The sequence below is a fragment of the Grampus griseus genome (genome assembly GCF_964374135.1).
Source record: "Grampus griseus genome assembly, chromosome: 2".
NCBI lineage: Eukaryota > Metazoa > Chordata > Mammalia > Artiodactyla > Delphinidae > Grampus > Grampus griseus.
The window spans coordinates 74,756,413-74,780,090 of record NC_139018.1 but is presented as its reverse complement, the minus strand read 5'-3'; the positions used below and the strand labels follow the sequence as shown (position 1 = coordinate 74,780,090).

Below are 23,678 nucleotides of genomic sequence, written 5' to 3'. Positions count from 1 at the left end.
ATATTGGAGAGAGCGACTTTAGAGCTATTGTACTCAGTTCCTTTGTTTACTCTAAGGGTCACACCATATTCATAGTTCATTCAAAAGGCGATGACACCCCTTTGAAACCAAAGAATGATCTATCCCTGCCAGGCCTGAACTGTCAGGTCATCAGTTCCACCTACTTCTGGAATATTTAATATGATTTACAGGCACAGGAAGGAGGTGTGGTGCTCCAAGGACAATGGTGCTTCAAGGACAAAGGACGACCCTGCCTGAAAAAGTTTCGAGGTGACACCCCCTACTGGACTCTTAATCAATCGCCCTCCCCACCATGTTGCGATGGTTACAAAATTCCTGAGCCCACCTGTTCCAAATAAGGAAAGGCATCTTCCCTGTCTCACTCCCACCCTATAGAAGGAAGGTATATGTGCCTCAACCATCAGTAAACAAAATTTTCACCTCGGACCATTCCTTTGTTTTCTGGCTATAAAAACTGATCAATAGCACGTGTTCAGGCTCGACTCTCCCAGACTACCAGGAAGTCGGCCCGCTGTTCTGGCAGCGACCCTTTCCTCTAATAAATTCTATCTTCTTTACATTCTACCTGTGTCTGGAAATTCTTTTCCAACCCGCGTTCAGACCACGACAAGAGGGTTTGTTAAAATTAGTTTCCATCCATAAAGACCATATTAATACTTTAATCACACATAAAATCATATGTAAAATTGTTACCGAGTCCCAGCTCGCTCTGCTTGCTGCACGAAAGGCCAATAAATCGGAGAGAGGTGTTGAGGCAAGGGATACAATACGACTTTATTCGGAAAGCCGGCAGACTGAGAAAATGGCAGACTAGTGTGTCCGAAAAACCATCTTATGGGGTTTGGATACCAGTTCCTTTTATAGAACAGAGAGGGGGAGGAGATGAGGAAGTAAAGTAAAAAGACCATAAGATTTGCAATGTCCCCTGGAATGGCCAGCCTTGGGGAGGGGTTGTGTTAATTTCTTCTTTCTTGAAGCCACCCACAGGTCAGGATGTTTCCCTGAAAAAAGGCACTTTGGTTCAGGCAGAGAGGCAGGGTTCCCTGAGGCAGGCCATTGTGTATAGACAGTATCCTTTTAGTGAACAAAAGCAACAGTAATCAAAGGTTAAAGTAGAAGAAACAGATCCAACATGTAGTCAGATTTGGCTCTTCCCTGTTACAAAATCACATATGTTGGAGGTACAAGATACACCTGCACATAATGTATCTTACCTTGAAGTTAAGGAGAAATAAGAACCTTACATTTCTCCTCAGAGGCCTGCCTAGAGCAGGCCTAAGAGTCTTCTCCACTCTATAATTCTAACAGATCCAGCCTAATCCTGAGATATCCCAGCTCTGGGGATGAAACCAAGCAGAACCCTGCAGGACCCTGCCTGGTACAAAAGCCCCTCTGTGTCCCCTGTTTCTTATTTGTAGAAAAAGGCTTTGGTCTCCTAGGCCTTCCCTGAGTGCCAAAGGGCAGACTCGAGCAGTTACTAATTAGGGAGGTGAAGGAACACAGAAACAAAGGCAGAGCAGTCAAGAAACAATTGTTCAATGACAAACCAGCCCAAGTTCCTCCTCAAAGGATATGCATAATGATCTGACATATATCTTTGAGTTGTTCTGCAGAAACTAACATCCCCACCCAGCTGGAGGATGGTGGCTCTATGCTGAGCACGAGCACATAGACCCCAGACTGGTTGGAACCAAAAGGTTGATGATTAAAATTCCTGAAACACCACCCTGTTACCTCACCACCAACCAATCAGAAGAAAGTCATGCCCCTTGCAATCCTAACTTCAAATGTAACATTTAAGAATATATATATATGTATGTATAACTGAATCACTTTGCTGTACAGCAGAAATTAACACAGCACTGTAAATCAACTATACTTCAATAAAAAAACTTCGATTAAAAATTTTTTAATAAATAAATAATTTTTTAAAAAAAGAAAAAATAATAATCCTTTCCTGAAAGCCATCGGGGATTTCGGGTCTTTTGAGCACAAGCCACCTGTACTCCTGGCCGGGCCCTGCAATAACTACTATACTTTCCTTCACCACAACCCAGTGTCAGTAAATTAGCTTTGCTGTGTGGTGGTGAGCAGACACAAGTTCAGTTCAGTAACAGGGATGCCTTAAGGGATCTATTAACTTTGGTTATAAAAGGCATTTTCCGTATGTTCAAGTTTCCTACTTCTCTCCAACCTCTACTGTAGAGCCGGGTTGGCACACAGAAACAAAGTACAAATGCTTCTGTGCACTGCCACAAGAGATGAGGTCTAGAGAGATCTAATACCAGTTCCAGCCAGGTCATCCTTGCCCCCAAAAGTTCTACATCTCACAGGTTTTCAGAAAAGTGGGAGATTTTGTTGCCCTGTCTCAGAGTGATGTAGCCTGGAATTTCCTATATGGTATAGCTTCCAAAAGCCCTTCACACTGATGATCAGAGAAAAATGCACAAACTAAAAGTTGAGAGTTAAGTTTTATTTGGGTACCTTACTGAGGACTGTAGCCTGGGAGACAGGCTCTCAGATAGCTCTGGGGAACTGCTCCGAAGAGGAGCCAGGATATACAGTTTTTGCTTAAAACAAAAACAAAAACGTAGTCGAACATGGAAATATTACTGCATATCACAAAAAACAGACATCTCAACTTAATTTTAGTGCTTTACTATGTATGGGGAAGATGCAAACATCTGGGGCTCACTGAAATTATTCCTTAGCTATGCATCTTAACTCTAGGGCCAGTATCCAGAGCACAGAATGTTTCCTGTTTCTCTCCATCCTGACTTCCCCTCAGGGCGCACCATGGGGTGGGAGCGTGCAGGGGGAGACCTCACTGGCTGATGGCTTGATGGCGGGCAACATTCTTTGTTTACTGGAATGACAGGCAACATTCCCGTTCCATAACACTTAACACATTGTTTTTTAGGTACTTGTTTATACATATACCTCCTCACTAGACTTTTCATCCATTTCTTTCTCCAGTAAGGACTGACTGTGTACTCTGTGCCACACTCTGTCCTAGGGGCTGGCAGCAAAGCTGAGAAGACAAGGTCCTCCAGGAAACTTGGGCTCTAGTGGAGGGAAAATGATAATAAATGAGTCCACAAATATGCACGATAATTTAATAAAATAGAGTAATGTGATAGAGTGACTGGGCATCTCTTTTAGACCCTGTTGTCACAGCAAAGGCCTCAGAAGAGGGGAGGTTTGAGCTGAGCTCCCAAAACAAAGTTGCCAACTCTGCAAAGGGACAAATAGCCTAGGGTGGCAAAAGATAGAAAGCCTACGTTTACCACTAGAGCAGCCTGTTTCTTTACCTTTTTTTTTTTTTTTTTTTTGACCACGCTGCGTGGCCTGTGGGATCTTAGTTTCCCGACCAGGGATTGAATCCGGGCCCTCTGTAGTGAAAGCTCAGCGTTCTAACACTGGACTGCCAGGAAATTCCCTGTATTTCCAGGGAATTCCCTGTGTTTCTTTACTTTTGATAATGGTGTTCTTAGTGCCTAACATAATGCTTGGCTTTGAATAGGTGTGTATATAATAATAATAATGGTAACTTTTTAGCATAAACAAATGTATTAAATGTTTATTTGAATTATCTTGGTTAATTCTTACAAGACAGAAGAAGAAAATTAAAGAGATGCTAAATAATTTACCCACAAGCGTGCAGTAGAGAAGTGGTAAAAACCAGAACTGACCTGCACCCAGAATTCATTGAACTTCAGCATCTGAAGTGCTTCCTAAAATTGCAGCTTTTAGCATTAAACCAAACCAAATGAATTAGAATCTCAGCGGGTAGGGATTTGGAAACCTGAATTTTTAACAAGCCAGCCAGATGACTGTAATGAACCCTGAAGTTTAGGACAACTCTGCTTTGTTGTAAGAATGAATGAGAGACAGATCCTCTGCTATTTGTACTACTTTGCCCCACATCTTACAAATTCCTAGACCCCTAAAGTCTATAAATGTCTATTCTCTTAAACGTCAATCCCTTGTAATGCTAATCAGATCAGCTTAACACTGTGTTACAAGAAAGAAGAAATCTCAGGATCTCCTGAGTCCTGCAAGAAGGCTAAAAAAACAAACCACCTTGACAAACCCCTACCACCAGCATTCTCCCACCCACCATCCACTATCTCTAGTCTGGTTTTAACCTAATCAAGAGGATGACCACCCCAGGGACATCAGGCCCTGTTTACCAGTTCAGGTAAGTTCTGGAGTCAGCCTTAAGATCTGACTCCTCTGCTGAGCAAGCCAATCAGGACCTCTCTCTCTCCAGCCCCCATCCCAGCTACCTAAAGCGGACCCACCTATGTAGGCTAGTCCTTCAGCTGCTTCCCCTGGGGAAGGGGAGGCAGGGATCCCAAACTGACGGACACCTGAGGTTGAGCCACCTTGTCCCTGGGAACCAGGCTGGCGCCAAAGACAACCCCAGAGCAGAGGAACGCTCATCTTGGCATGTGTGCCTTAGGTTTAGGGTGGCCAGATAAAGTACAGGATGCCCATTTATGTCCTAAATATTGCATGGGACATGCTTACTCCAAAAGAGTATTTGCTGTTTATCTGCAGTTCAACTTTAACTAGGCGTCCTGGGTTTTATTTGCGAAATTTGGTAGTCTACTTGGGCCCCAGGCTCTCAGACCCTTTGTAGGCGCGTTCAACGGTGGGTAGTGTCTCCACAAACATCTTGAGCATCTGATTAGAAGGAACACTAAGGGGTGGACTTGAGGGCATGGGGTGGCTATAATAGGGAAGCCCAGTGGGTGTGCGGGAGCGTGCCGGGGTAGTTAATTCACTTTTTAATTATCAGAGAGTAGAGGTTTGATGGAGCTCCTGTGAAGGACTCGGTAGTTTCAGTACTACTTATCTCCCTCACTGTCCCCAAATATGTGACCAGAACTACTGTCCTATTCTGTGACGCTCTCGGAGACATCTCATGTGTCCCAGCTGTCCCAGCCGGCTGGGTTCAGAGCCCCAGCCCGCGTCCTGGGGCCCCTCCTCCCCGTTCGCGGCGCTGGCCACGCCCCACTTTGCTATCCTACCCTTTTCTGGGTCAGCTGGTGCTGGCGTCAGGCGGAGGGATGGGCTGGCTCAGCTCGACCCGGCAGGGCTTGTTTACTATGGCTGATGATCTGGAGCAGCAGTGAGTTAATCCTGTCTCTTTCTCTATCTCTATCTCTGGGCCATGAACCTGGGACTGTCTGTGGCTGAGGAACAGTTTTAGACACCTTCCAGACTTTCCTTTTTCAGGTCGGCTTCAGGGGAGGGTTGGGGGGTTGCATTTGGTTGCTTTCCTTTTGCCCAGAAGATGCGGCAGCAGAGCCAGGGGAGGAATGGAAGAGAACGATTTCTACAGCCCAGCGGTTCTGACTTTCCACTTTAGTGTTCGCGTTCATTCCTTGCTCCCCTCTAGTCTATGTACCCTGGGATTAGATTTAGTGGTGATGTCCCAGATTCCCCCAAAGCAAGCGTGTGGACGCGGGTGCGGGGGTAACAGCCAGGTCTGCTCGTCTGGATTTGCTCCAGGTTGGGAGGCAGGGGTGTGGGAAGAGCCTTGCTTAGCCCAGCCCAGCACGGGTAAGGCGTGGCAAGCGGAGAGCGGGCTCCACTGCGCTGGGATTGGTCTGGGTTAATAGGCTTGCAAGTTTCTTTCGCTCTCGCCAACCGAGACGCTTAGTCGCTGGCAATCCTTATTGATAGTTTTTAATCATCATAACAATATCCTTAATGCTGCGGTTTCAGAATTAGAGCTTTTGGAATTTGTTAACACCGTCTAAAGGACATCAAGTTTGGGATGCCACCTGTAGGTGGTGTGACAAGCAGTTCACAGTCTGATAGGAGCAAGGAAAAGTTGCTTGGAGAATGACTCAGCTTCCAGCCAAGCAGGGGGCGGGGGGGGGCCGTGTTCACCAAAACTGGGCCTTTCCTGGATCCCGTGTTCCCCCTTGTTCCCCCCTTTTCAGAGCTGTTTGCAAAACTAGTTAACGTTATGACAATAATAGCTTCCTGGACTTGAAGGAACTGCCCAGGAGAGTGGTGTTTTTCCAAAATGATGGTTCCAAGAGGAGATTTACAATAGCTACGATGACTTAGAGAAATCGAATATTAGAGCTGGTAGAGATTCAGGTAGATCAGTTCCTTTTTACAAATGAAGAATCCAGTGCCCAAAGAAGTTAGGAGACCTCAAGATCACAGAGGTCTAGAACAGTCTTCTCACCCAGCACAGAACCCCTTCTGCCTCACCCACCATCAGGATAAAGGCACCCTAAAGGGAAGAGACAACCCCAGCCAGGCTAAGTTCATGGCTAAGTGGCTGCTCTGCTTCTTGCCTGAATTCCCCAGCTCAGTCCTCATCTCCCCAGTGGTATGGAGCAGATAGTGTACCAGGGACTATTTCCAGTGCTTTACCAGTAGCATTTTTGGTGAAGAAGAGAGGAAAAGCTCTCCCTGAAGAGTATCTCTGCAGACCAGCCCTTGATGCTGTTCCTTGGAACAACATTTCTCCTGAGTGCTGCTTTGGGCAGATATAAGGCAATGTGAGGTCCAGATGACATGCCCTGACTTGTCACAGTCTCTGTGGGGTGGAGAGAAGGTTTGTCTCTTAAGACTGGCAACATTCTGTGGTCTTGGTGCCCGTGCTTCAAGCCTATAAGGAATTCCAGTGGAATATTCAAAGGGTTCTGAGTCTTTGTAGGACTGCATTGATTGAGAGTGACAGCTCTCACCTGGCTAAAGCCATTGATGGACCAGTTTCAGCTGCAACCTCAGTATTTCTTTCAAACCTCAGTCACTGAGATTTGCTACTTGCAAAACACTGGGAATACAGATAGCTTATGATTTAGCTGGGGAAAAGAACATTTATTGGGACTTTATCTTGTGCTAGTGTGAAGTCTCTGTGCATTCATTCATTTGATCTTTATAACAACCCTATGAGGTAGATACTATTATTACCTCCCTTTAAAGATGAGGAAACTGACAGAGAAGGCTAAATAATGTGTCCAAAGACACATTGCTGGTGAGCGGCAATGCCAGGATTAGAATTTCAGCCTCTGGCCTTAGGTCACACCTCCTTTCAGAAAACAGACAAGTGTGAAACTGTGCTTGTATAATGTGAGTATTCGTGTGTGGTCTTGAAAAAATAAGGCGAAACCTGGATTTGAGATCCAGGTTCTAGTTCTGCTTCTTTTTCTAACTAGCTGTATAACCTCTTCGGGCATCACTTTGCTCATCTGTAAAATAAAGAGGCTGGACTAGATTTCTAGGGAATTATTCTAATCTAAAATTCTGCACTTCAAATGATGTAGCAGGATGCCCAATGTGTGCCATGGGGGGGGTTGGTAATAGTTCCCCTCGCTCCCCCGCAGAATGCCCCTGCTTGACTGTTCTGATGTTTACAGGCCCTTTCTGTAACTGGTGGTGTGAAATCCACTTCATCCAGACAGAGTTCAAGAAAAGAGAAATATCACATGGGATGGAAAAGGAATAATAAAAGCTCATTCATTGAGCATCTGTTTTGTCCCAGGCACCTTATGAGGTCCCTTCCATATCTAGATGCTCAAAGACAGGTTATTTAACAGGCCAACACCAGTCTGCTTGTAAATGATATTATTGTGACTTAGATCCAGGGTGTTTTTTTTTTTTAAAGCATTTTTTGGGGGGTTTGTTTGTTTGTTTTGGGCTGCATTGGGTCTTCGTTGCTGCATGTGGGCTTTCTCTAGTTGCGGCGAGCAGGGGCTACTCTTCGTTGCAGTGTGCGGGCTTCTCATTGCAGTGGCTTCTCTTGTTGCAGAGCACGGGGCTCTTCAGTAGTTGTGGCACGTGGGCTCAATAGTTGTGGCTCGCGGGCTTTAGAGTGCAGGCCCAGTAGTTGTGGTGCACTGGCTTAGTTGCTCCCCGGCATGTGGGATCTTCCTGGACCAGGGCTCGATCCCGTGTCCCCTGCATTGGCAGGCGGATTCTAAACTACTGTACCACCAGGGAAGTCCCTAGATCCAGGGTTTTTAAAAATTATTCCACAACTGCTACTTTCAACCTCTACCCTGCAATGACTTAAAGTTCCCTGGGTATAAAGTAGAAAGCAAGATAGGTTATCTTGTCTGTTTTACTGCATGCCACTGGAGGTGATGACGTGTGTGAGCTTTCTACTCATTTTATAAACTGGAAACAAGACCAAGGGCAACCTTTGTCCTGTCAGGGAATCACAGCAGGACTTGAACCCAGGTATCCCTCATCCTACTCCCTGCCTCTCCCATCATGTCATTCAAGGCTGGACTGATTGATTGCCTGAGAGCCCAACTGGGCACTGACACAGTGCTCTGTACTTCCAGAGGCTTGGAAGAGGGCACACACGAACACTGGTGCCCTTCCAGGAGGGCAGGTGGCATGGGAATTTTCCCTACTCTAAGGGAACATACAGTCCTAGGGATGGCAAAGGAGAACTGAAACATTAGTTAAAAGTTGGCTTTTTTCCCCTTGTAACCTCCTTGAACATTATAATAACCAGTAACAAAGTGGAGTTGTAAAGCTCCAATGAGATAAAAAAATGTGAAAGGGCTTTGTAAACTGTGAAGTGTCGTGCACATGGTATTCTGAGTATCTGTTGAAACAAAGGGCATGTTGTTGTTAATAACCATTTACCAGAGAAGAGTAACAGTCTATCAGGCAGCCATGGAATTGCTGACTGCCATAGGGGCAGGTTTCCTGAGCCTGGAAACACCCTGCACACTGATAACTCTTTTGTAACTAACTGCCGGCAAGCCTGAGAGCATCAGTGCTTCCAGCTTTGCCAGTGAGTGTCTCTGTGTCTCCCTGTCCCAGGCCTCAAGGCTGGCTGAGCAGCTGGCTGCCCGCTTGGCGCCCCACTTCCATGTCTCAGCTGAAGAATGTGGAAGCCAGGATCCTCCAGTGTAAGTAGAAAGGACACTCGTCCCACCTCCCTCGGGAGGCCCAGGATACAGGATCTTCCCGGAGCCTGGCACACTGAGCCCACTGATTCCTGATTGACAATGCTTGGGGTGGGAGGAAGGGATGTCTGTGACTGGAGGGAAAAGATTTGCCCAGAGGACACACATTCCATGATAGTGGTTCCTTGACATCTCCCTCCCTGTCCGTCATGCTGGTTTCTGTCACATCCCACAACTTCACCTCAAACCCTGTACCAGCTATTAACATACAACATGTACAAATGTACACATTCTCTCCTTTACTTCTTCCTTCTCCTATTCTTTTCTTTTGCCATCTCTCCCTTTCTCATCAAACACACAAGCACTTCTTAGATTTACCTTCTTCCTACCCAAGGACCAGCAGTCCTGTATTCTCTAATATTACTATTCCTTGTGTTCTGCCCAATTAGCGCCCCCCACCCCACCCCGCCATCCAGTTACCAGAGTGGTTGGGGATTCCCACAGACCAGCTCTAGTGGGCAGTGTTCTGTGGGGGTTAAGGCATCCCAGGGACACCAGCAGCCACCGACTCAAACAAGATCCTTGGGCCACATCTCCCCATATTCCTCATATGATCTTCCCCGCCCTATAGCCACTGCCCCAGCCATGGCTACCCTCTCTCTTATGGGCTGGGATAAGTACAACCACAGCCACAGTTTTCAAGCCTTTCAAGCTGTCTGGGATCCAGGTGACTTCCCCCCCCCCCACCGGCAGCTCTGTCATGTGACTGCCTTCACACCAGCAGTGCAAGCATTGCCCACCTTGGTCTGTCCCTAAGAGGGACCTGGCTCAACCCTCCCAGATACCCTCAGTGAGGACACTACTGTCCATGGGTCAAGCCCCAAGCACATACAGGTACAAGAGTGATAGATGCTGAAGCTCTGTGGGGTCAGTGGGGTCACCGCCACCATGGACCCAAAGGGACCCAAATAGCCTCAAGGAATAAGATGGCCCCTCTTAATACCTACAGACTAGACGGTCTACAAGTTGTACTTGGAGTTGAACTCTTAGGATGTATGGTCAGAGAGTTGTGAAAGGAAAAGCGAGGGAGGTCAGGAAGGGTTTGGGGATGAGAGAGAACTGAAGAGTGGGAGTCCAAGCAAAAGGATGATGCTGTCAGCACACAGTCTTATTGCTCTGCCCTGGACCCCTCTCCCTAGGCCTCCAGAACAAGTTCCTGGCCCGATATGTGTCCCTCCCAAACCAGAACAAGATCTGGACGGTGACAGTGAGCCCTGAGCTCAGGGACCGCACCCCCTTGGTGATGGTGCATGGCTTTGGGGGCGGCGTGGGCCTCTGGATCCTCAACATGGATTCACTGAGTGCCCGCCGCACTCTGCACACCTTCGATCTGCTCGGCTTCGGGCGAAGCTCTAGGCCAACGTTCCCGAGGGACCCAGAGGGGGCCGAGGACGAGTTTGTGACCTCTATAGAGACGTGGCGGGAGACCATGGGGATCCCCAGTATGATCCTCCTGGGGCACAGTCTGGGAGGATTCCTGGCCACTTCCTACTCCATCAAGTACCCTGACAGGTAAGGGGGAGCCACCCATCTCCATCACGACAACTCCTCGCCCTGCTGGGAAACTTCCGGTATTTGTTTCCAATAGTTCTCTTCCTGGGTGATTTAAGGGCTGTGATACCTTCAAGCAAAGACAACTTGACTCCTCCTTTTTCCTCCTTTAGAGTTAAACACCTCATCCTGGTGGACCCATGGGGCTTTCCCCTCCGACCAACTGACCCCAGTCAGATCCGTGCACCCCCGACCTGGGTCAAGGCTGTGGCCTCTGTCCTAGGGCGTTCCAATCCACTGGCTGTTCTTCGAGTAGCTGGGCCCTGGGGTGAGTAGTCTACAGATGGAAAACTATCTCCTCAAACCACGGCTCTCCCATTCTAGAAGCCCCACTGCACCTGGACTCTCACCATCCCCTCTTGTTCATGAAAAGTGGGAATAGGCCTAACATTGTTATTTAAAGCTGTTAATCTGGACCAGATGTCTTTGTCTGCAGTTTCAGAAGGTTCTTTTTTTCCTTCAGCTGCATGGAAAAAGCTTTTCCATGCAAGAGACAGATGGAGCAGAACTGCTACTCTGTGCCCCAGAGAGAGAGGAAGGGGCTGTGAGGTGACTCTTCCTCTGCTGAGTTTCTGTGCTACATGTTTATGGCAGCTTGTTGGTGTTCCAGCGTGGTCACCACTGCTGGATCCCATCCCTGCAGCTCACCCAGCACCTGTTGCCAGGAGAGGTCAGGACCAGAGCCTCCAGCCTAGCCCACAGCGGCAGGCAAGCTCCTGCCCCAGTCAGACACCACATCTTCACCACTTAGTAGCTGTCAGCAAATCCTGTGAGTGAAGGGAGGGAAGGAGGGGGGAGCCAGCCAGAGTGAGTGGGATCAATATGCCCCAGCCTTCTGACCTCACACTGCTAGCACCCTCCCTATCTGGGGAGCCTTTTACTCTGATAAAGCGAAAAGCAGATTCCCTTTATGGAAAAGATGGGTGGCCATCTATTTTGCACTGATGGCTTATATATACACAGTAATGTTCAGTAGCCAATTATTATGAATTAATTGCTAATGGCTGAATAAGAGTTGTCTCTCTAGGCCCTTCAAGAGAAACAGAATGGCTCTGGATAAAAGAGAAAAATGAGCATTTGAGCAGAAGGTAGGAGTTTGGGGAGAAAGGAAGGAAAGCAAGAGACACAGGTGCCAAAGGATACTCAATGTGCAGAGGGCTGACCTCCTTAGGGCACCCAGCACTGTGCACTCCAGCAGACCTTCTATAATCCTTTTACAGGGAGAAGCCCTGCTCTAACCACTCTCCCCATTTCTGGACTTGCCTCTGGCCAGGTCCATGCATGGGCATCAGAGCTGTTATGGTTCGGGAGGTTGGCTGGCAGCCATGCAGGAGGACCAGGGCCCAGGGGATCCCGGCTTTGCTTCCCTCTCACCCCTTGCTTCTCACACAGAGAGAGCAGACCAGAAGAGAGAGGCCAGAAGCTGATCTTTCATTAGGCCCAGTTTTTACAGTGTGTTTCATGTGCCCTACTGCTTGTATATGTACTATTTAAAGAAAGGTGAAGGGAACAGATTGCTCTAAAACTGTGCCCCGAGTCTGAGATGCCAGCATTAGGTTCACCTCTTCACTCGTATTCTATTACAGGCCTGAACGTGAGAGGGCTCTTGGGAGGTGGTCTGGTTTCATCCACTACCTTCAGAAGATTAAACGGCCATAAAGGGTCTCGGGGAGAAAGAGAACATAGCTCAGACTGTAACAGCAAAGCATCTCAACCATGGACTCCAGTGGGGCTTGTGATCCTTGGAGAGAAAGATCTTGGGACTTCATTGAGCTGCAGATAATCTGGTTCCTCAGTGACATTAGACTGTCTAAATTCTTTGGCAACTAACTGACTGTCATTTGTAGTCACCTGGAGCTTCCCAAAAGACTTCCATGCTCTGTCTGCCACTACAACATTAAGTGTACAAAGCAAACAAACCCTTAGGAGAAATAATGTTTGGTTAAAGTTGTTAACACATACAAAAGCAGGAGTCTTTCCTCCCTATTCAAATCGGCCTCTCCACGTTCTGTCCCCTCCCAGGGCCCAGCCTGGTACAGCGATTCCGACCAGACTTCAAACGCAAGTTTGCAGACTTCTTTGACGATGATACTATATCGGAGTATATCTACCACTGCAATGCCCAGAATCCCAGGTGAGGGCAGCTTCCAGAGTCAGCTCAGGTCGATGGGTTGGCAGCTAAAACTCGAGCTGCTGGAAAACTCCAGAACGGTCCCAGGATCATTCTGTGCTATATTTCTTCTTCCACGGAGCTCTCACTCAGTTAGGGGAACATAGGCATTAGCAGGCTTGATGGTTTCCAGAGACTTTCCCAGGGATAGGCGCAAAGGGATGGAGAAGATAATAGATTAATTAAACATGCCGCCCATCTCTAGAGAAGGATCCTTACTCTTCCCTGGAGATAGGCAGTTAGCCTGACAGTCAAAAAGACTGGAAAACATTTGCAAAGATCTTTTTTTTTTTTAACTGAAAAAGTGATATGAACATGGTATTTTTTTTTGAATTTTATTTATTTTTTTATACATCAGGTCCTTATTAGTCATCCGTTTTATACACATCAGTGTATACATGTCAATCCCAATTGCCCAATTCATCACCCCCTCACCCCCACCCCCCCCGCAGCTTTCCCCCCTTGATGTCCATAGGTTTCTTCTCTACGTCTGTGTCTCTATTTCTGCCCTGCAAACCAGTTCATCTGTACTGTTTTTCTAGGTTCCACATATACGTGTTAATACACGATATTTGTTTTTCTCTTTCTGACTTACTTCACTCTGTATGACAGTTTCTGGATCCATCCACATCTCAACAAATGATCCAATTTCGTTCCTTTTTATGGCTGAGTAATATTCCATTGTATATATGTATCACAACTTCTTTATCCATTCGTCTGTCGATGGGCATTTAGGTTGCTTCCATGACCTGGCTATTGTAAATAGTGCTGCAATGAACAGTGGGATGCATGTGTCTTTTTGATTTATGGTTTTCTTTGGGTATATGCCCAGTAGTGGGATTGCTGGATCATATGGTAATTCTATTTTTAGTTTTTTAAGGAACCTCCATACTGTTCTCCATAGTGGCTGTATCAGTTTACATTCCAAGTGCAAGAGGGTTCCCTTTTCTCCACACCCTTTCCAACATTTGTTGTTTGTAGATTTTCTGATGAAGCCCATTCTAACTGGTGTGAGGTGATACCTCATTGTAGTTTTGATTTGCATTTCTCTAATAATTAGTGATGTTGAGCAGCTTTTCATGTGCTTCTTGGCCATCTGTATGTCTTCTTTGGAGAAATGTCTATCTAGGTCTTCTTCCCATTTTTGGATTGGGTTTTTTTTTTTAATATTGAGCACATGAGCTGTTTATATATTTTGGAGATTAATCCTTTGTCCATTGATTCATTTGCAAATATTTTCTCCCATTCTGAGGGTTGTCTTTTTGTCTTGTTTATGGTTTCCTTTGCTGTGCAAAAGCTTTTAAGTTTCATTAGGTCCCATTTGTTTATTTTTGTTTTCATTTCCATTACTCTAGGAGGTGGATCAAAAAAGATCTTGCTGTGATTTATGTCAAGGAGTGTTCTTCCTATGTTTTCCTCTAAGAGTTTTATAGTGTCCAGTCTTACATTTAGGTCTCTAATCCATTTTGAGTTTATTTTTGTGTATGGTGTTAGGGAGTGTTCTAATTTCATTCTTTTACATGTAGCTGTCCAGTTTTCCCAGCACCACTCGTTGAAAAGACTGTGTTTTCTCCATTGTATATCCTTGCCTCTTTTGTCATAGATTAGTTGACCATAGGTGCATGGGTTTACCTCTGAGCTTTCTATCTTGTTCCATTGATCTATGTTTCTGTTTTCGTGCCAGTACCATATTGTCTTCATTACTGTAGCTTTGTAGTGTAGTCTGAAGTCAGGGAGTCTGATTCCTCCAGCTCCATTTTCTTCCCTCAAGACTGCTTTGGCTATTCAGAGTCTTTTGTGTCTCCATACAAATTTTAAGATTTTTTTGTTCTAGTTCATAAAAAATGCCATTGGTAATTTGATAGGGATTGCATTGAATCTGTAGATTGCTTTGGGTAGTATAGTCATTTTCACAATATTGATTCTTCCAATCCAAGAACATGGTATATCTCTCCATCTGTTGGTATCATCTTTAATTTCTTTCATCAGTGTCTTATAGTTTTCTGCATACAGGTCTTTTGTCTCCCTAGGTTTATTCCTAGGTATTTTATTCTTTTTGTTGCAGTGGTAAATGGGAGTGTTTCCTTAATTTCTCTTTCAGATTTTTCATCATTAGTGTATAGGAATGCAAGAGATTTCTGTGCATTAATTTTGTATCCTGCAACTTTACCAAATTCAATGATTAGCTCTAGTAGTTTTCTGGTGGCAGCTTTAGAATTCTCTATGTATAGTATCATGTCATCTGCAAACAGTGACTGTTTTACTTCTTCTTTTCCAGTTTGTATTCCTTTGATTTCTTTTTCTTCTCTGATTGCCACGGCTAGGACTTCCAAAACTACATTGAATAATAGCAGTGAGAGAGGACATCCTTGTCTTGTTCCTGATCTTAGAGGAAATGCTTTCAGGTTTTCACCATTGAGAATGATGTTTGCTGTGGGTTTGTCATATACGGCCTTTATTATGTTGAGGTAGGTTCCCTCTATGCCCACTTTCTGTAGTTTCTATCATAAATGGGTGTTGAATTTTGTCAAAAGCTTTTTCTGCATCTATTGAGATGATCATATGGTTTTTATACTTCAGTTTGTTAATATGGTGTATCATATTGATTGATTTGCATATATTGAAGAATCCTTGCATTCCTGGGATAAATCCCACTTGATCATGGTGTATGTAATGTGTTGTTGGATTCTGTTTGCTAGTATTTTGTTGAGGATTTTTGCATCTATATTCATCAGTGATATTGGTCTGTAATTTTCTTTTTTTGTAGTACCTTTGTCTGGTTTTGGTATCAGGGTGATGGTGGCCTCATAGAATGAGTTTGGGAGTGTTCCTTCCTCCGCAATTTTTTGGAAGAGTTTGAGAAGGATGGGTGTTAGCTCTTCTCTAAATGTTTGATAGAATTCACCTGTGAAGCCATCTGGTCCTGGACTTTTGTTTGTTGGAAGATTTCTAATCACAGTTTCAATTTCATTACTTGTGATTGGTCTGTTCATATTTTTTATTTCTTCCTGGTTCAGCCTTGAAAGGTTATACCTTTCTAAGAATTTGTCCATTTCTTCCAGGTTGTCCATTTCATTGGCATAGAGTTGCTGGTAGTAGTCCCTTAGGATGCTTTGTATTTCTGCAGTGTCTGTTGTTACTTCTCCTTTTTCATTTCTAATTTTATTGATTTGAGTTCTTTCCCTCTTTTTCTTTTTTAGTTTTGTTTGGTTTTTGTTTTTGTTTTTGTGGTACGCAGGCCTCTCACTGTTGTGGTCTCTCCCGTTGCGGAGCACAGGCTCCGGACGCACAGGCCCAGCGGCCACGGCTCACAGGCCCAGCTGCTCTGCGGCATGTGGGATCCTGCTGGACTGGGGCACAAACCCGTGTCCCCTGCATTGGCAGGCAGACTCTCAACCACTGCGCCACCAGGGAAGCCCTCCCTGTTTTTCTTGATGAATCTTGCTAATGGTTTATCAATTTTGTTTATCTTCTCAAAGAACCAGCTTTTAGTTTTATTGATCTTTGCTATTGTTTTCTTTGTTTCTATTTCATTTATTTCTGCTCTGATCTTTATGATTTCTTTCCTTCTGCTAACTTTGGGTTTTGTTTGTTCTTCTTCCTCTAGTTCCTTTAGGTGTAAGGTTAGATTGTTTATTTGAGATTTTTCTTGTTTCTTGAGGTAGGCTTGTATAGCTATAAACTTCCCTCTTAGAACTGTTTTTGCTGCATCCCATAGGTTTTGGATTGTCATGTTTTCATTGTCATTTGTCTCTAGGTATTTTTTGACTTCCTCTCTGATTTCTTCAGTGATCTCTTGATTATTTAGTAAAATAGTGTTTAGCCTCCATGTGTTTGTGTTTTTTACGTTTTTTCCCCTGTAATTCATTTCTAATCTCATAGCATTGTGGTCAGAAAAGATGCTTGATATGATTTCAATTTCTTAAACTTACTGAGGCTTGATTTGTGACCCAAGATGTGATCTATCCTGGAGAATGTTCTGTGCACACTTGAGAAGAAAGTGTAATCTGCTGTTTTTGGATGGAATGTCCTATAAATATCAATTAAATCTATCTGGTCTATTGTGTTGTTTAAAGCTTGTTTTTCCTTATTTATTTTCATTTTGGATGATCTGTCCATTGATGTAAGTGAGGTGATAAAGTCCCCCACTATTATTGTGTTACTGTCGATTTCCTCTTTTACAGCTGTTAGCAGTTGCCTTATGTATTGAGGTGCTCCTATGTTGGGTGCATATATATTTATAATTGTTATATCTTCTTCTTGGATTGATCCCTTGATCATTATGTAGTGTCCTTCCTTGTCTCTTGTAGCATTCTTTATTTTAAAGTCTATTTTATCTGATATGAGTATTGCTATTCCAGCTTTCTTTTGATTTCTATTTGCATGGAATATCTTTTTCCATCCCCCTCACTTTCAGTCTGTATATGTCCCTAGGTCTGAAGTGGGTCTCTTGTAGACAGCATATGTATGGGTCTTGTTTTTGTATCCATTCAGCAAGCCTGTGTCTTTTGGTTGGAGCATTTAATCCATTCATGTTTAAGGTAATTATCGATATGTATGTTCCTATGACCATTTTCTTAGTTGTTTTGCATTTGTGTTTGTAGGTCCCTTTCTTCTCTTGTGTTTCCCACTTGGAGAAGTTCCTTTAGCATTTGTTGTAGAGCTGGTTTGGTGGTGCTGAATTCTCTTAGCTTTTGCTTGCCTGTAAAGCTTTCGATTTCTCTGTTGAATCTGAATGAGATCCTTGCCGGGTAGAGTAATCTTGGTTGTAGGTTCTTCCCTTTCATCACTTTAAGTATATCATGCCACTCCCTTCTGGCTTGTAGAGTTTCTGCTGAGAAATCAGCTGTTAACCTTATGGGAGTTCCCTTGTATGTTATTTGTCATTTTTCCCTTGCTGTTTTCAATAATTTTTCTTTGTCTTTAATTTTTGCTGATTTGATTACTACATGTTTCGGCGTGTTTCTCCTTGGGTTTATCTTGTATGGGACTCTGTGCTTCCTGGACTTTGGTGGCTATCTCCTTTCCCCTGTTAGGGACGTTTGCGACTATAATCTCTTCAAATATTTTCTCGGGTCCTTTCTCTCTTTCTTCTCCTTCTGGGACCCCTATAATGCGAATGTTGTTGCGTTTAATGTTGTCCCAGAGGTCTCTTAGGTTGTCTTCATTTCTTTTCATTCTTTTTTCTTTATTCTGTTCCGCAGCAGTGAATTCCACCATTCTGTCTTCCAGGTCACTTATCCGTTCTTCTGCCTCAGTTATTCTGCTATTGATTCCTTCCAGTGTAGTTTTCATTTCAGTTATTGTATTGTTCATCTCTGTTTGTTTGCTCTTTAATTCTTCTAAGTCTTTGTTAAACATTTCTTGCATTGTCTCCATCTTTGCCTCCATTCTTTTTCCGAGGTCCTGGATCATCTTCACTATCATTATTCTGAATTCTTTTTCTGGAAGGTTGCCTATCTCCACTTCATTTAGTTGTTTTTTTGGGGTTGTATCTTGTTCCTTCATCTGGTACATAGCCCTCTGCCTTTTCATCTTGTCTATCTTTCTGTGAATGTGGTTTTTGTTCCACAGGCTGCAGGATTGTAGTTCTTTTTCCTTCTCTGAACATGGTATTTTTATAAAGAAAAAAAAAAAAAAGAAAGAAAGTCTTCTCCTGTCCCAGGCCTGTAATTCCTGAATCTTCTTGTTAGTTTAGGTCTGAGATATCATGTGACATTGCTTCAGGGAACCTCCTTATGTATCTTCCTTTGCTCACATGTGACTATCTCTAGACTACATTCCTACAAATAGAACTGCTGATGGATAGATTATGCATTTAAAAATTTAATTATGTGCACCTTGAAATACTTACTGTTGGGATAGGAATGCCTTCCCTATCTTTGGGGGATTTGGGGATGTCCGCAGAATCTCTAGAAGTTTATATCTATGACAACTCAGACATAGGCCCCAGAAGCCTGCTGATCTACAGTCTTGACAACTGCCATCCAGGGCAGAGTCAGGGAGGTAGTCTTCCCCTCAGGCAGTGCCATGTGAGTGGCTGATACCATGAGGCACCACCTCTGTGGAGGCCTCACCCCACACTACTGGGAGGCATCTCGGGGGAGCCAAGGTCATTGGGAGCAGCAGCACTGCCATGCCTCATTTCAGGACTGTTCAGCCGACAGCTGTGAAGCAACTGGGGTTTTGCATTCCAGCAGTGCTGTCTGGGCATTAGCGTCAAACCCAGACAGCTTTCAGGCAGCGTGGGAACTGTTCATCCAACATTCCTCAGGAGCCCAGCTGAGTGAAGGGCCCTGCTTAAGCAGCAGTATAGAAACTCAGCTCAACAGTCAAATCAGGAAGCCCACTGCTTCCTGCTCTCGACTCCTCTCAGCCCCCACTGGGCTCAGTGCCAGTCTCATACCCTCTGAGACCCTGCAGGCCCACCCCTAGCCCTTTCCTCAGAGCATTCCCCAGTCCCAGACCTAGTTCCATATAATGAATGGCCTCCCAATCTAAGCCACAGAGTACATAATCACACACCTCATTCAGGTCCTAGAAGAAGCAGAGATGACATCGGTGATAACCAGCCCCTCCCCCCAAACACCATCACTCAATTTTATAAGCCCCCGAGTCTTCCTGAGTTGTAACCCTCATGAGCTCATGGTAACTCTTACCATTCCCTTGGAAAACACACGATTTGGCCAAAGAAGAATATTTGGGGGATGGGGTACCTACTTTGCTTCACCTAGATTTAGGGGCTTTGTACATATTTTCATTTTCTTCACAATGACCTAATAAAGTGGGTATAACTCCTCCCAGCTTGTAAATGAGAAAATTAAGGTGTATTCTTGTTTACATGACTTGCTTAGAAACTACAGCCAGGATTTGAACTTATGCCTCTCTGACTCCAGAGTCCATGATTTTTCCACTATGCTGCACTGCCTTAAGGAGGAGCCCTGTTTCTGGTGGCCTGTGCAGAACCCAGGCTCTCTTTCATCTCAGGGGTGCAAAGGAGACTGGGGATATAATTCCCAAACAGGCTGAGCCTGCTGGGTGGCGGTGTCCCCAACCTCTCCTGCTTCCCAGGAGAGCAACCTGGACAGCTGGCTTCTGCCCCAGCCTTGCAGACCCCTCGTGACACAGCCTCGGTTAGCTCTCCCTAAGGAAATGGCCAGGGAGCAAAGGAGATTAGATTGGCCGTCATTGCTTCTCAAGTCGCACAAACTGCTGCTCCCCCCAGGTCCTCACAAGACTGACGTTTCATTCCATTCTCTTCAGCAAGCCCTTTGTGCTTCTGTAGTACTTGCTCATCAGAGCCCTCCCCAAGTGAACCCCCTGACCCTCTCCTTCAGCCCCAGGAAGCCAAGTCCCTAGTCTGTGTTCTCCTAGAGCTCTGCCACCCTTTCATAATTCTTGGGAAATTTGAAGTTAAGTTAATCATATAATTCATTATTTATGCCTAAAGTATGAAGATAATGTGAGCTCCAGGAGGGCAGGCACTGCGTCTGTCTTGTTCATATGTCCCCACCCTCAGCTCCGGGATGCCACATAAATATTTGTTGAATAAATAGTAACCTATTAGGCTCTTGGATAATTCTCAGTGCCATGGGGTTTCCACAAGTGTGTCCCTCCTAACTCATCTGTGATAGGAGCCTCTGGAGATTCAGTCCTGTCTCCTAATCTTCCTAATATTTAATGAGCTCAGTGCTGGGCTCTGAGAGGACCACAAAGAATGACAAAGATACTTCCCCAGCCTCTGAGATCAACAAACTGACATTTTAGGCTGTGGCGTTTATTCATTGCCTCACCCTGTTTTGCTTCTTCAGCGGGGAGACGGCATTCAAAACCATGATGGAGTCCTTCGGCTGGGCCCGGCGACCCATGTTAGAGCGAATTCATTTGATTCAAAAAGAAATGCCCATCACCATGATCTACGGGGCCAACACCTGGATAGACACCAGCACGGGAAAAAAGGTGAAGCTGCAGCGGCCGGATTCCTACGTCCGAGACATGGTACGTTGGCCACTGGAGGAGCAGGATTGAGGTGGAAACATTGCAACATCCCAGCACGTGTTGACTGACCCAGAGTAGCTGAGTCAGGGTAGCGAAGGGTGATGGGAGAGTCGGGGGGAAAGAGGAGTGGACAGGTTGAGCTATGGTAGTGGATTTGAAAGGGTTGGCTCTCTGTAAAATCATAATTAGGGGCTTCTCACTTCTGTGTAGCTCAGTTCATCTGAAAGGCAGATTCTTGTCCAGTAGTCAGGCACAGGCACCACGCTGTCCCTCCACCCCCTGTAATTCCCACCCCAAACCAGAGCTGGGAACTGTAGAGGCTGCCATGAAGCCTTCCCACCACACTCCTCCGCCCCCCCCACCCTCATTTGCTAATGAGTATGCTTAATTAGGCTGGTGCCTGATGGACCCTGCTTTAGTGGACATGTGGATGACATGAGCAGGTCGCTGACATGAGCAGGTCGCTGGAGGGGCTGGCATGGAAGGAAAGATAAAATCAGGCGCCATGGGAGAAGTAAGGATGGGATATTGGGATTCACTGACTCCCACAGGGAAGTGCCAAGATCTGGGGAGAAAGGTGGACTGTTGTCTTAGATAAAGTAAGTGCTCATGGGCGACGGGCAAGCAGGCTTAAGGGAAAAAGAAATGGTGCAATAGCTTTCCAGTGCCTTGAATAAAGGGCTGTCCCGCCCCTGGTGGGGTCCTCCATCCACAGGAGATCGAGGGCGCCTCACACCACGTGTACGCGGACCAGCCACACATCTTCAACGCAGTGGTGGAGGAGATCTGCGACTCGGTTGATTGAGCTGCTCTCCCTAGAGGGCGAGGAGAAAGCCAGAGATTCACTCTCACCTCCCTGTCTCCTTACTTACCCCTCTGTCCCTTCCTGACCAACTAACATGTGCCAGCCAGGCAGAGTCTCGGGCTGTCCCCAGGGCAGGACCACAGAAGGAGAGCACTCCTCTCTACGCTAAGGGCTAGAGGCAAAAGCCACAAGTGGCCTTGAGCTCCCCACCCCAGGGAAGAGCATAAAGGCTTGCAGAGTGCCACCCCATTCTCTCCATGCCGAGTGTTACCCAGGTGTGGTTATGAAGGGTCACACCAAGCTGCGTCCCCCCTGTGCCAAAGGGAGGGCGGCCGCCTCCCCTGGGCGAAGGAGAGGCTCTCAGTGGCCTTTCCTGGCTCTGGAGTGTGTGTGGGGTAAGTTCCGTGCAGGAACATCTTCCTCCCCCGTCACCCCCGGCCCCCCGGCCCATGCCAGTTCTGTCCGGAGTCTGGTTGGGACTGGTTCCCACTTAAGTACCAAGAGCAGGTCCTGCAGCTCCCGTGACCTGAGAGGTCATATCCAAAGCCCTCATTAACAGAGGAGGCCCAGGGCAGGGCAGGGCATGGCTGGTCCATGGTGAGTCAGCTCTGTTCCAGGAGAGCTAGGGCTGGCACCCGGGTCTGCTGAGAGCCAGTGCTCACAGCAGACTCTGTTTGCTAAGGTTTGAGGCAAGCACCGTTGCCATGGGGCTGGTCCTGGCTGAGGATAAGCCCAACCCAGCCCTGCGTTCCAGCCTCATTGTACGGGGGTGCTGTTTGCCTGCCCTGTGTCTCAGCCCCAGCTGCCTAAGCTGGGAACATTCAAGTGCTTCCTTTCTGCCCCCTCTTCCTCCCGCTGGGAGGCCTCTGGGCCTCCCTCTGTGCCTTGGGCCCTGAAGCCCCACCCATAGTGTTGAGAAAGGTGGCTCCTGGTGGAGAGAAGGGAAAGGCCCTTCAACCCTGAGCTGTGTCTGGATCCTCGTCCTCTCTAGTATCTGCAGGGTTTTTCTACCTGCCCCCGGAGCTGAGGCTCACGTGAGCCTCCGCCCAGGGTCCAGTGGGGAGCCTCCAGCCGGCAGTTGCCTGTCCTCATCAGCCACAGGATGGTTCTCACTGCCTGGCCCTCCATCCCTGCCACCTGTCCTTCTGGTCTCCAGCTCATCAGCCCCCGACCCCCCGTCACTCTCTCCCAGCGGCTGGTTCCAGGTGCTGCTCCGAGGTTCTGGGCAGTAGGCTGGGCCTGGCCCCAGAACCAGGGCAGCTCTTGCCTACTCCTTCACTTTTGTAAAGCCAACCCTTTCACCAGAATAGTATTAACTCCTGGTGCTTTGTACTACTGGTCCAGCTGCCTTGGGCTCCTTTTCTATATTAATAAATAAATGAGTCAAAACTGCCTTTGGTGATGATGTTTAATATTGCTCCAACAAGAGTGGTGCTGAATTCACAACAGCTCCTGTGCCGCCTGAGTCAGAGGAGGGAGCCCCGAGAGGTACCCACGCACGGGCCACTCGACTCCCTCTCCCGTTTAGTGCAGCATCCGCCCCTTAAGAGGATGGATAAGGGCTGGATGGGCCAAGCCCCAACTCACAGGAGAATTAGGCTGAACTGGGTGCTCCCTACTGCCCATTAAATAGCCCTATCATCTGAAGTTCACCTTGGCCTTCACCTGGACTGCTCCCTAGGGCCTATTCTAACTCCTACTCACCCTCAACCTCAACTCAAATATTCCTTCTGCAGGGAAGCTTTCCCCTGAACCCCTAGACTAGACTCGCACCCCCTCTTCTGTGTCTCCAAGGCACACTCGAATGCCCCTTGGTAAAACTCATAAACTTGTAGTCACTTGTTTCGCGTCTGTCTTTCCTCCCTAGACCACAAGCTGCTTAAGGACAGGGGGCACGTCTGGCGCCTAGTTCATGTTCAGCAGATGTTTATTTTGATTGAGCCAAGGGAAGTGAGGCACGCCAAGTGTTCAGACATGTTCAAATCATTACCAGCGGTGCCTGCTGTGCTGGCTGACTCCAGCTAGGCCCAGAATTTAACAGCTCAAAATGGCACTTAATCCTACATTTGTCATCATGAATGAATGAATGAACAAGTGAATGGAACTCCTGGGTATAATTACAAAGCTCTGGTCTATCCGAGGACCCTGCATATTCTCTGACTGAAGATTGCTTGAT

General features: G+C 46.3%; 1 protein-coding gene and 1 long non-coding RNA gene across 3 annotated transcripts in view; one reads left to right on the top strand and one right to left on the bottom strand.

The window, feature by feature from the left end:
* The first annotated feature begins 5,083 nt into the window (after window positions 1–5,083).
* Window positions 5,084–22,889, top strand: ABHD4 (abhydrolase domain containing 4, N-acyl phospholipase B). Of its 2 annotated transcripts, none has more exons than XM_082648154.1 (7): window positions 5,084–5,158; window positions 8,833–8,921; window positions 10,118–10,490; window positions 10,643–10,797; window positions 12,552–12,663; window positions 20,511–20,697; window positions 21,413–22,889. In XM_082648154.1, exons 1-7 carry the CDS (start codon window positions 5,097–5,099, stop codon window positions 21,500–21,502), a joined length of 1,068 nt encoding a protein of 355 aa, XP_082504280.1. In that variant the 5' UTR covers window positions 5,084–5,096; the 3' UTR covers window positions 21,503–22,889. The 2 variants fall into 2 exon arrangements, with proteins under 2 accessions (XP_082504280.1, XP_082504281.1); XM_082648155.1 differs by having other exon boundaries at window positions 5,135–5,265.
* Window positions 20,705–23,678, bottom strand: part of LOC309818438 — a 93,988-nt gene continuing 91,014 nt past the window's right edge. Inside the window, exon 3 of the long non-coding RNA XR_014296351.1 lies at window positions 20,705–21,512. This is a non-coding gene — a long non-coding RNA (uncharacterized lncRNA). The remainder of the gene's footprint in view (window positions 21,513–23,678) is intronic.

Bases quoted from the DNA above. Each gene is read 5' to 3' on its own strand.
- ABHD4 (XM_082648154.1), top strand. From the start codon at position 5,097: ATGGGCTGGCTCAGCTCGACCCGGCAGGGCTTGTTTACTATGGCTGAT. The intron at 5,159-8,832 runs GTGAGTTAATCC...TCCCTGTCCCAG, and splicing joins GCTGATGATCTGGAGCAGCA to GCCTCAAGGCTGGCTGAGCA. The intron at 12,664-20,510 runs GTGAGGGCAGCT...TTGCTTCTTCAG, and splicing joins TGCAATGCCCAGAATCCCAG to CGGGGAGACGGCATTCAAAA.